A 12,337-nucleotide genomic window follows, 5' to 3' on the forward strand; every position below is an offset into this window, starting at 1 on the left:
ACTGTTATGCAAATATTAGTTGGAATCACATGAATATTCAACTATCAGCATATCAACACTTTCATGTGGTTTCACCTAACAGATCATAGACTTGTTTGTAAATCCCAGGGAACAGTAATATAATTTTTTTTTAATCCTTTGCATCATTTTTTTAATTTATTTATTTATTTATTTATTTATTTTCAGGCGGAGTTTCACCCTTGTTGCCCAGGCTGGAGTGCAACGATGCAATCTGGGCCCACTGCAACCTCTGCCTCCTCAGTTCAAGAGATTTTGCTGCCTCAGCCTCACGAGTAGCTGGTATTATAAGCATCCACCATCATGCCCAGGTAATATTTATATTTTTAGTAGAAATGGGGCTTCACCATGTTAGTCAGTCTGGTCTTGACCTCCTGACCTCTGGTGATCCATCTCAGCCTCCCAAAGTGCTTACACCATGCCTGACCCCTTTGCATCATTCTAAAACCGTCTTTTCTCATTCTGATGGATAACTGAAACTGAAAATTTTCTAAACTTTACAATGTATTTATAGCCACTATTTACATTTTTAATAATACTACAACATTCATTCATTCATTCATTCATTCATTCGAGATGGAGTCTGACTCTGTTGCCCAGGCTGTAGTACAGTGGTATGATTTCCGCTCACTGCAACCTCTGCTTCCCGGGTCCAAGAGATTTTCCTGCCTCAGCCTCCCGAGTAGCTGGGACTACAGGCACCCACCACCACACCCGACTAATTTTTGTATTTTTCGTAGAGACAGGGTTTCACCATATTGGCCAGTCTGGTCTGGAACTCCTGACCTCAGGTAATCTTCCTGCCTTGACCTCCCAAAGTGCTGGGATTACAGGTGTGAGCCACTGCACCCAGCCTACAACATTCTGATCGTAAGAAAGCTATTCCTGATAACTCTATTGTAATCTCTATTGATATTTACAATTGCTATTTTTGCTCTTTGGTTTTAAGACAAATTCTCGACTGCACAAATATCAATAATAAAAAGATATTATGCCTGTGTGATGTTTCAAGGTTGTCAGCATGCTGTGCAAAAATTACCTTGAGTAATGCCTAGGACGCCCCTTTATAGGCAGGCATTGTTGTCACTCCAACCCTCATACTAGACGATAGGCAAAAATACCCATGTCAGCTGGACGTGGTGGCTCACGCCTGTAATCCCAACACTTGGAGGATCACTTGGGTGGATCACCTGAGGTCAGGAGTTTGAGACCAGCCTGGGCAACATGGCAAAATCTTGTCTCTACTAAAAGTACAAAAATTAGGTATGGTGGTGTCCGTCTATAATCCCAGCTATTCAGGAGGCTGAGGCAGGAGAATCACTTGCCCCCAAGGAGGTAGAGGTTGCAGTGAGCTGCAGTCACGCCACTGCACTCCAGCCTGGGTGACAGAGTGAGACTTCTGTCTCAAAAGAAAAAAAAAAATACGCATGTTATGGAAGAAGAAACAGAGGCTTAGGAGGTGACCAGCTGTGAAGGGCGTGGCTGGACCCAGATCTCACGAGTATGTATGACAATGTATTCACTACATTAATCTTTGTTAAGCAACCTGTCCAGTAGTGACTCAGTTATTAAAACAAGTGCATTTCAATATCATGCCCTGAATGAGACATTGCTCTCAGAGAGGAACATATCTCAGGATGTAGAATCTCTGGCTTCTTTTCCCCCTGTGCACTGAGCATGTATCCAGAGCTTCTCAGGTGGATTCCCTACCACAGCGAAGAGAAAGCTATTATGGCCTCAGCCACATATGGGCCCTGCTCCTCCACAGGCTAACCCTCAGGGCTGGCTTAGTGCCTAAGATAGCCCACAGCTTGCTGCCCCTCAGCGGCTAGCCCGAAACCAACCAGCAAGAAAGCAGACCGTAATGTGGAGGAGACTTTTTTTAATGATATTTTGTTCCTAGTAGATTCTAAAATTTAATACCTTATTCCACTGTTCTTTTGGGTTATGTGAGATTATTTTCCAAAATGCTGGCAGTAATTGTCCTCTGCATTAACTAATTTTCTGTTGGTGATTATCAACATGGTGGGAAGGCAGAAGTGGCTAAATCGGGGCTTCCTGCTCTTTAACAAGTGTACGCATCTTCTGAGTATTCAAAAAGTACAGACTCAGATTCAACAGGTCTAGGATGGCACCTGAGAAGTTGCATTCCTAGAAAGCTCCAAGGTACTGGTCCACAGACCACACCTTGAGACGCATGGATCTAAAGTACTTCAAACAATCCTTGTATCTGCCTGATGATCTGTGAGAATAGGATTAATCTAAAGATTAGTAATGATTCCTTTTTCTGAAAACAATAACAGCCAAAATGATTTCTACTGGATTTTCTTTTTCCCTATTTACTTTTCCTATGAGAGTATGGGAATTAAATCGAATTCTCCTTCCTGGTGTTTGGGAATAAATCAGGTGTTGGGTTAAATAAGCATCTCTCTCTCTCTCTCTCTCTCTCTGTGTGTGTGTGTGTGTGTGTGTGTGTGTCTCAACTCTAGAGAAATGCTCCCCCTTCTCTGAATTTTCCCATTTACTCTTCTTTGGCTTTGCTTGATCTTTTTTCTCCCATGAAGATTTAGGGAGAAATCTGGCCGGAGACAGATTTTAGCAAGAATGTCCTAGTTATTTTAGCTTGTGCAGCTGGTCATATTCTTTTGAAATTAGCCTGAAATTAGATTACTGCTCAAGATAGCCATAAAATAATATCAGCACTCAGTATTTAACTCTGAACTATCTGGCAACTTTGAATCAGCTCTGCCAAAGTGGACATGTCCCAGGGTCTCAGCAGTGATAGTGTTGCAGCCTGTTGGGCTTTTGTTTTTTGTTTTTACTTTTTGTTTTTAAATAAATACTATAAGAAGATGCACAGATAATAGTTTTGAGTACACATCATCCAGCTTTCATCAAAGATAACATCTTACAAAACCATAGTACATAATGAAAACCAGGAAACTAGCATTGGTATGTATTTTTAACTAAACTACAGGCCTTATTTTGCTTTTACAGTTTTTACATGCTCTGTTTTTTTGGGGGGTAGGGGAGGATATACAGTAACATAAAGTTTTACATATCTGTGTATAGATTCATGGAACCACCCTCACAATCTTCCTGATTGCTAAAAGTGGGTGTTCTCCGGGATTCTGTCCTGAACGCTATTCTGTTTTCATTCTTCACATCATCCCTGGACCCTCTTATCAGTAATGGTGACTGTAACTATCTTTTCTATTTTGATACATCTCAAATGTATAATCTTAACCTCTCTTGAGCTCCGTACCTCACCATATCCTAGCTTACTTCTGGACACCCACTATTTTATCTGCACAGTGGGCTCCAATAGCCAAAATTGAACCTGTATTTCTTCATTTTTAAACTAAATAATCTCTATTTGGGGGATTAACACCTTGTGGCCCAAGTCAGAATTCCTAGGGATCATCTTAGAAGCATCCGGTCCCCCTAATTCACCTCCACATACTAAAAACAGCCAACACACCTAGAGCAGGTCTGCATGGCAGATGCTGTCCCACACCCGCTAGAGGGGTCAGCTCACTTTGTTCTGATAGCAGGCGGGCACACACTTTGTCAGAAATAGGTTCAAGTGTCATGAAGCCTGAAACTTGTGTAGTTTCAGGGCCATTAAAGAAAAAGAACAGAAGATTACAAATATTAGAATTAGTATTTACCAAAGTAAATATTTGGGCTAGTGCAAGTGGGGGGCCCTGAAAATTGACCTTCACTAGATTCGTAATCTGTCGGCCTTTAGATAAATGCTATTCTCCGCGATTTTACACCGAGGCAATCAAGGAACACAAATGTCCTGCCACAGGGGGCTCATTACCTCCTGCTGCGTTTTAACAGAGGTCTCCTGTGTGACCTCTCTGCTGTTAACCAGCCCCCTTCATCTGTTCTCTACACTCACCCCAGAGGGATCTGCGCATGGGACCATGTCTCTCTACTGATCTGAAGCTGTCACTGGTTCCTGGTCCCTTTCAGGATAAGAGTTAAACATGTTTTGCATGACTCCCCAGGGCTGTCCCCTCTGACAGTGGAGGTTGCATGATGCTGAACTGCTAGGGGCTCCCACAAACACTCCACACTTCCTACTCCTTTCCACGTGCCTTTCTGCTGCCAGGACTGCTCTCCTCCCATCTCCTCTGCATGCTGCTCTCTTCATCATTTTATCCAAAGTAGAAATTGCATTTTTGGTTACTTTTAGCTTATAGGAGCAACATATGGTTAAAGTAAATAAAAAGAAATATAATGCCAAAAGAAAAGCACAAAGAATAATTAAAAACTACCAGAACTGCGACCCCATTTTCTGGGATGAACCACTGTTAAGTGTTTGGTATATATACTTTTCATTTTTCCTGCTGTTTGTATGTGCATGTGTGTGTGCGTGTTCTAGTCTGTAAAATTGGAATATGTTACTATGTCATTATTATTCTTTTTCATTAATCTTCCAGACTTCTCCCCAAAATGTTATTCATTTTGTTTTGCTTTTGCAAATCTCTTAGATTATTAGTAAAGCCGAGTTTCTCTTACTGGATTTCTGCTCCTGTAAACTGCCTATTGATACTTACCCACTTCTCTAAAGAGCATAGATGAAGATAGTGGTCATGTATGTTGAAATATTTTGAAATATTTGTCCAGCTTTATCTTTAGTTTTTTGACTTTGTAAGGATGAGGAATTTTAATTTGTATATACTTTTGGATGCCTTTAGAACAATGACCATATCTTTTTTTTTTTTTTTAATCTCCATAGCTTCAGCATCTAATTCAATGTCTGCAACGGAACAGGTGAGCTGGAATATTTGTGGAATGCATGGGTGGACTAAAGACCTATCATCTCACTCTAGATCGCCCAGCATGTTGGAGGTAAGAGCTCATCCTCAGTCTCTTTACCCCTTCTCATACAGAGCCAACCACCAAATCCTGCAAATTCAACCTTCAAAATGTCTTTACACATCTCACCACCACCACCACTCTGTCAGACTTATCATGTCTCACCTGGATTCCTGCAGTAGCTTCCTCTCTCTGGTCTTTCTATGCTAATGCTTTCTTTATCTGTGACCAGGGTTTTCTAAAACACAATCTGTTCATTTGACTCTCCTGCTTACAAACCTTGAATGACTCCATAGTGCCCGGAAAAGAACCCTAAATGCTTTCGAGAGGAGTTCAAGGCCCTCCCTCAAATCTGGTCTGACTTCTCTACTCAGCCCCATCTCTTTTTTCTTCCTCTCTCTTTACATCTTCTGTTCCCCAGCTCTGCCACACTTTCAGCTGTTGTGGAACAGACTTTCTATTTCACAACTCTTTGCTTATTAGATCCATCTCAAATGTCAGACGTTCCATGGAGTCTTGTTCTGTCTCTCTATCAAAATTATCACACTACTATTACCACCATTAGCACCACCACCCTTACCTGGTACACCTCCCTCTATCCTCTACACTTCCTCAATAATTCAGAGATGAGTTTATATTTCATTCCCTATTTCAACTTCCCACCTGTATAGAAACAAATTTCTGGTTCAGCAGTTTCAATGAATCAATCAAATATTTGCACACCTGTTATGTGCAAAGTGCTGACTCCGTTTATAATACTCAACTCACTTTTCAGCTGAAATTTTGAGTGCAGCTGCATTCTGAAAAATTATTCGTTTATAAGAGTGTAAAAATACATGCATTTATAAAAATCTTGGGGGACCTTCTCTTTTGGCTTTAGAGCCCCCCCTTCTGTCTCTGTACAAGAGAGCTTCTTCCTTCTGTCTTCTTCCTTCTTTCTTGTCTGCTAAACTCTCCACTCCTTAAAACCACTCCACACGCGTCCATGTTACTTTATCTAAATTGGCGTGAGGACCAAGAACCCTGGTGTTCCTCCACTCATCAGAGCCATGGGACAGGAAAGGAAATTCAGTCATCAGACGGAAGCAATCAAACTCCAAATGGTGCTGTAAACTGAACAACACCTGGACATGCCATTCTTCTGAGGACCCTTAGATCAACCCCAGGAGGAGCCCTAGCTGCTCTTCCCCATTCAGTGCCCCTTTTCAGCAGGAAGTAGCCAGAAAGAGTTGACGCCCCAAAACCCCCTAACAGCAGTTAGTGTGGCATCTCCACAGGGGAAAATGTTGTAGGAAAAGAGATTCATAGGAAGTTTTCATTTTTTAAAGCATCTCCAGAAAAGTTTCTTATATTAAAGCCCTGGCTCTTAGAGCCAGGCCGGCAACCTTTGATATATAAATGTTGGCCATTAGAAACAGGGTCCACCCAAACATGGAGATTCTACGGCCTTCTTGCCCTTTCCCCACATGTTCCTGGCAACATGGCTGCCCCCACATATCTCCATGTATGTAGAACATCGTGGCTCCCCGCATTTGCATATTAAAAGGCTAGGTTGGGAGGGTCAGCTTTTTCATGGGCTACATGAATGACATGCCTAGTCAAACCAATCCCCTGAGCCCAATGCAAATAAAGCACTGCCTCTTCCAGCCTTTGCACATATACCTGGCTAGTATCCCGGCAGGTGGGGACCTCCTCTTTTGGCTTTGGAGCCTGCTTCCCTCTCTTTGTACCAGGGAGCTTCTTCCTTTTGTCTTTTCCCTTTCTTCTTACCTATTAAACTCTCCTTTCCTTAAAGCCATAAAAAAAAAACTTAAAATAGTTAAATTGGGATGAAAAAAGCACTGTAAGCTGCTCTTGGAACAGGAGATCTGTAGCAAACAGGGAGGTAGACGGCAGTGTATTCCCAACCTTGTTACCTAAGCAAGTGAGAGGGAAGCAGGGCTTCTATTCACTGGTTATATCTTCTCACTCACTGTGTGATGGTTCAGTCATCTGGCACAGTGCCCTCTAGCTCAATTAAAATATGTCTGAATTTTTGGTCTAAGTAATAGGTACAAATATTAAAATTATTTTTCCTAAGCTTTTAAAAAATTATATGTTCTCAAAACATGATGGATAATCATTTGCCTCTGCAAATTTAAGGCACACGATTTATTTGTGTGTTCTCTGTTCTCATTGCAACATGCTTTAGAGCTAAATATAAATAAGAAAAGGATTCAATATGCATACATTATTATTAGTAAACCTTTGCCCCTATCGAAATAATCATGGCTATAAAACTTTAAGGCTTATCACTTTCTTTCAGGGAAACAGTTGGGCATCTTTTAAACATGTCAACAGCAAATACAATTCTTTCATTTGTTCATTCCTTTCTCCCTTTCAGCATGTTAAACACTATATGAGCTGCTGAGATACAGAAATAAACAACAACACAGGTGTGTCCTTTGCTCAAACCAGGCATAAATGAGCTTCCAAATGAACACAAACAAATCTGGAAGGCTTCTGAGGAAGAAGGACCATTAAAAAAAGGTAGAGAGAGAATATATTGAGATCATGTTTATTAATCACTTAAATAAAATATTCTCCAAAATTTCAGTGATTCTCCAGCCAATATATTATTACCCCTCCTTATTATGGGTTTACAGCTGAATTCTACCAGACATACAAAGAGGAGCTGGTACCATTCCTTCTGAAATGATTCCAAACTATACAAAAAGAGGGAATCCTCCCTCACTCATTTTATGAGACCAACATCATCCTGATACCAAAACCCGGCAGAGACACGGCTAAAAAAGAAAACTTCAGGCCAATGTCTATGATGAACATCGAATCTTCAACAAAATATTGGCAAACTGAATGCAACAGCACATCAAAAAGCTTATCCATCACAATCAAGTAGACTTCATCCCAGGGATAAAAGGCTGATTCATCATATGCAAATCTATAAACATAATCCATCCCATAAACAGAACCAAAGACAAAAACCACATGATCATCTCCATAGATGCAGAGAAGGCCTTCAACAAAATTCAACAGCCCTTTATGCTAAAAACTCTCAATAAACTAGGTATGGATGGAACATATGTCAAAATAATAAAAGCTATTTATGACAAATTCACAGCCAATATCATACTGAACAGGCAAAAACCAGAAGCATTCCCTTTGAAAACTGGCACTAGACAAGGATGCCCTCTCTCACCATTCCTATTCAATATAGTATTGGAAATTCTAGCCAGAGCAATCAGGCAAGAAAAAGAAAGAAAGGATATTCAATTAGGAAAAGAGGAATTCAAATTGTCTCTATTTTCAGACGACATGATTGTATATTTAGAAGACCCCATCGTCTCAGCCCAAAATCTCCTTAAGCTGATAAGCAACTTTAGCAAAGTCTCAGGATACAAAATCAATGTGCAGAAATCACAAGCATTCCTATACACCAATAACAGGCAAACAGAGAGCCAAATCATGAGCAAACTCCCATTCACAATTGCTACAAAGAGAATATAGGAATATAATTAACAAATGATTTGAAGGACCTCTTCAAGGAGAACTATAAACAACTGCTCAAGGAAATAAGAGAGGACACAAACAGATGGAAAAACATTCCATCCTTCTGGTTAGGAAGAATAAATATCGTGAAAATGGCCATACTGACCAAAGTAATTTATAGATTCAATGCTATCCCCATCAAGCTACCATATACCTTCTTCACAGAATGGAAAAACCACCTTAAACTTCATATGGAGCCAAAGGAGAGCCCGCATAGCCAAGACAGTCCTAAGCAAAAAGAACAAAGCTGGAGGCATCATGCTACCTGACTTCAAACTATACTACAAGGCTACAGTAATCAAAACAGCATGGTACTGGTACCAAAACAGAGATAGAAACCAATGGAACAGAACACAGGCCTCAGAAGTAACGCCACACATCTACAACCATCTGATCATTGACAAACTTGACAAAAACAAACAATCAGGAAAGGATTCCCTGTTTAATAAATGGTGTTGGGAGAACTGGCTAGCCATGTGCAGAAAGCAGAAACTGGACCCCTTCCTTACACCTTACACTAAAATTAACTCCAGATGGATTAAATAGTTAAACATAAAACCTAACACCATAAAACACCTAGGCAAAACCATTCAGTACATAGGCATAGGCAAGAACTTCATGACTAAAACACCAAAAGAAATGGCAACAAAAGCCAAAATATGCAAATGAGATCTAATTAAACTTAAGAGTTTCTGCACAGCAAAAGAAACAATCATCAGAGTGAATTGGCAACCAACAGAATGGGAAACAATTTTTGCAATCTACCCATCTGACAAAGGGCTAATAACCAGAATCTACAAAGAACTAAAGCAGATTTACAGGAAAAACAAAACAAACTCATTCAAAAGTGGGCAAAAGCTATGAGCAGACACTTTTCAAAAGAGGACATTTATGAGACCAAAGAACATATGAAAAATGCTCACCATCACTGGTCATTAAGAGAAATGCAGATCTAAGCCACATTGAGATACCATCTCATGCCACTTAGAATGGCGATCATTAAAAAATCTGGAGACAACAGATGCTGGAGAGGATATGGAAAAATAGGAACACTTTTACACTGTTGGGAGTGTAAATTAGTTCAACTATTGTGGAAGACAGTGTGGTGATTCCTCAAGAACCTGGAAATGGAAATTCCAGCAATCCCATTACTGGGTATATACCCAAAGGAATATAAATGGTTCTATTATAAAGACACACGCACATGTATGTTCATTGCAGCACTGTTTACAATAGCAAAGACCTGAAATCAACCCCAATGCCCATCAATGGTAGACTGGACAAAGAAAAGGTAGCACATATACACCATGGAATACTTTGCAGCCATAGAAAGGATGAGTCCATATCCTTTGTAGGGACATGGATGAATCTGGAAACCATCATTCTCAGCCAACTGACACAAGAACAGAAAACCAAACACCACCTGTTCTCACTCATAGGTAGACATTGAACAATGAGAACACATCAACACAGGACAGGGAATGTCACACAATGGGGTCTGTTGGGGGTTGGGGGGCTAGGGGAGGGACAGCGGGGGTGGGGAGTTGGGAAGGGATAACATTGGGAGAAATGCCTGATGTAGGTCACGGGTATGGAGAGAGCAAACCACCATGGCAAGTGTGTTCCTATGCAACAGTCCTGCAAGATCTGCACATGTACCTCAGAACTTAAAGTACAATTTTAAAAAAAGGGAAAAAGAAAAAACCCTGCCGATAGAAAGCTGCCTTTCCTAGTAGATTGCATGGAAGTCATACTGTTAGCTAGAACTTAAGATATCTTGCTGGTTTAATCAGTTGGTTACTATGGGTAAATTCAGTATTAAGAAAAGTGAAGCTACCAGTATTATAGACATGTTTTACATTTTTCCAATTAGTCATTACTAAGGCTAATATTAAAAAGCTTAATATATTTCATTCTACATTTTTTGAGCACAAATAATAACAATTTAAAAAATAAATTGGCTGGGCATGGTGGCTTACTCCTTTAATCCCAGCACTTTGGGAGGCCGAGGCAAGCGGATCACAAGGTCAGGAGGTCGAGACTGTCCTGGCCAACATGTGAAACCTCATCTCTACTAAAAGTACAAAAATTAGCTGGATGTGGTAGTCTATGTCTGTATTCCCAGCTATTCTTGACGCTGAGGCATGAGAATCGCTTGAACCCAGGAGGCAGAGGTTGCAGTGAGCCAAGATCATGCCACTGCACTCCAGCCTGGTGACAGAGCAAGCTCCATCTCAAAAAAAAAAAATTGCAGAACATTTTCTTTAAATAATACTATTTTTCTCAAAAATTAAATCAGCTATTGGTTTCCTTCCAAGGTCATTTGCCTCTCATCCTTCTTCCAAGTGTCATCATCTTATCTATTTCAATTTTTATAAAACTAAACAGCAAGAGGCCAGGCGAAATGAAAAAACATATTAATTAATTTAGTCCCTTAAAAGGCATATCAGAATCGGTAGTTGAAAAAAATAGTAGAGTTATCAAGAGTATTGTAATATGGTCCTAACTGTCCTCTAACTGATATGTTAGTCTTGTACTCTTCATGATCATATATAATGATCTTAGCAGACAGCGAAGTACAATGGCATTTAACACAATTTCGTCTCCAAATTTTACTGTGGTTTCATTAATTCCTTTTTGTTAGCTCTGTTTTTTTTTTTATAAATCAATTACATTCTTCATTTAAAAATATTCCATTAAGTTATTATTGTCTGTAGTTAATCTGTTGTGCTACCAAAGAGTAGGTCTTTTTTTTTATTATTATTATTCTTTAGGTTCTGAGGTACATGTGCTCATCATGCAGGATTGTTAGATAGGTACGTACTTGGCAAGGTGATTTGCTTCCTCCATCCCCCTGTCACCTGTAACTGGCATTTCTCCCCATGTTATCCCTCCCAGCCTCCCCGCTCCTGCTGTCCCTCCCTTAGCACCCCACCACCAACCCCAGTGTGTAATGCTCCCCTCCCTTGAGTTTAAATTTTAATCTAGATTGATAACTGATTTATCCCAGCTGCTGATGACTGCCTGGAATCTCGTTTGGAGCATCTCCAAACCCAATGTACTTTCCCCCCAAGAAAATACAGGAAGATCTCTCTGCCCAGGCTTGGAAATACATAAAGATCAGGTTTCCATCCTTTATTTCAGGGGGACTTTAATGTAATTCCATGCCCATAGACTGCCTTTACTCCTACAGATAAAGAAACAAAGGAGTCAACTCTCAGGAACTCTCTCTCTGGTCTGCTTTATGATGTCATTTTCACTCATTGCCCTCTCACATTCACTCAGTAATTTACCAAATATTTATGAAGCCTTCATTTTGTGTAAGACAGTGAACTCCACACTGTAGGAAGAGTGAAGCCATGGAGATCTCGGGCGTGACTCTCCATACCTTCGCCTTTCTGTTGAATTGAACTTTCTGTTAAGTTTAAAATACACAATAGAACTTTGACGATGTTGAGGCCTGGTCAGGGATGGAACAGAAAACCAGCCCTTAAAAATAAAGCTCCTCCGGCCCCGCCCAATACCTTTAGAAAGGAAGGTTATTACACAGCATAAATAAAACAGTAGTGATTAATAATGATAATAAAGTTTATCTCTTTACTCACTCAAGAGCAATCCTTTTGGGGCAAATCACTTATGATTTCCTTCCAGGACTGAAGAAGGCATGCACAGACGGAGTGTGGGGGCTGGTGCTGGTGCTGAGCCTGGCATGGGAAGGGAGGAAACAAGAGTGAAAAGAGTCTTTCATTCCCCTGGCAAAGGCAGCCTTGCAGCTGGGGCCACGGTCTGTGGTGCCGATCCATCTGCTGGGCCGTCGCCTCCCAAGAGAGCGTGTGTTCCTCCAACCATGCGCGTCTTAGCACCAGTCTCTGGCAGGAGCCCGGAGATGAGGAAGACAACTTAAATGATTCACATAACTTCACAAAATGTGGATAAGCAC

General features: G+C 40.6%; 2 protein-coding genes across 4 annotated transcripts in view; one reads left to right on the forward strand and one right to left on the reverse strand.

Annotated features, from left to right (window-relative positions):
• Window positions 1-12,071, reverse strand: part of SPART (spartin) — a 64,947-nt gene extending 52,876 nt beyond the window's left edge. For both annotated transcript variants that reach the window (XM_078375584.1, XM_035302486.3), the window contains exon 1: window positions 12,003-12,071. The gene's annotated coding sequence lies outside the window, so the exon portion shown is untranslated. The remainder of the gene's footprint in view (window positions 1-12,002) is intronic.
• CCNA1 (cyclin A1) overlaps window positions 1-12,337 on the forward strand; it is a 78,437-nt gene that overhangs the window by 15,454 nt on the left and 50,646 nt on the right. For both annotated transcript variants that reach the window (XM_078375587.1, XM_054256768.2), the window contains exon 2: window positions 4,769-4,881. In XM_078375587.1, coding sequence (XP_078231713.1) covers window positions 4,786-4,881 — 96 coding nt within the window. In that variant the 5' untranslated portion in view covers window positions 4,769-4,785. The remainder of the gene's footprint in view (window positions 1-4,768; window positions 4,882-12,337) is intronic.

The sequence above is a fragment of the Callithrix jacchus genome, chromosome 5 (assembly GCF_049354715.1).
Source record: "Callithrix jacchus isolate 240 chromosome 5, calJac240_pri, whole genome shotgun sequence".
Taxonomy (NCBI): domain Eukaryota; kingdom Metazoa; phylum Chordata; class Mammalia; order Primates; family Cebidae; genus Callithrix; species Callithrix jacchus.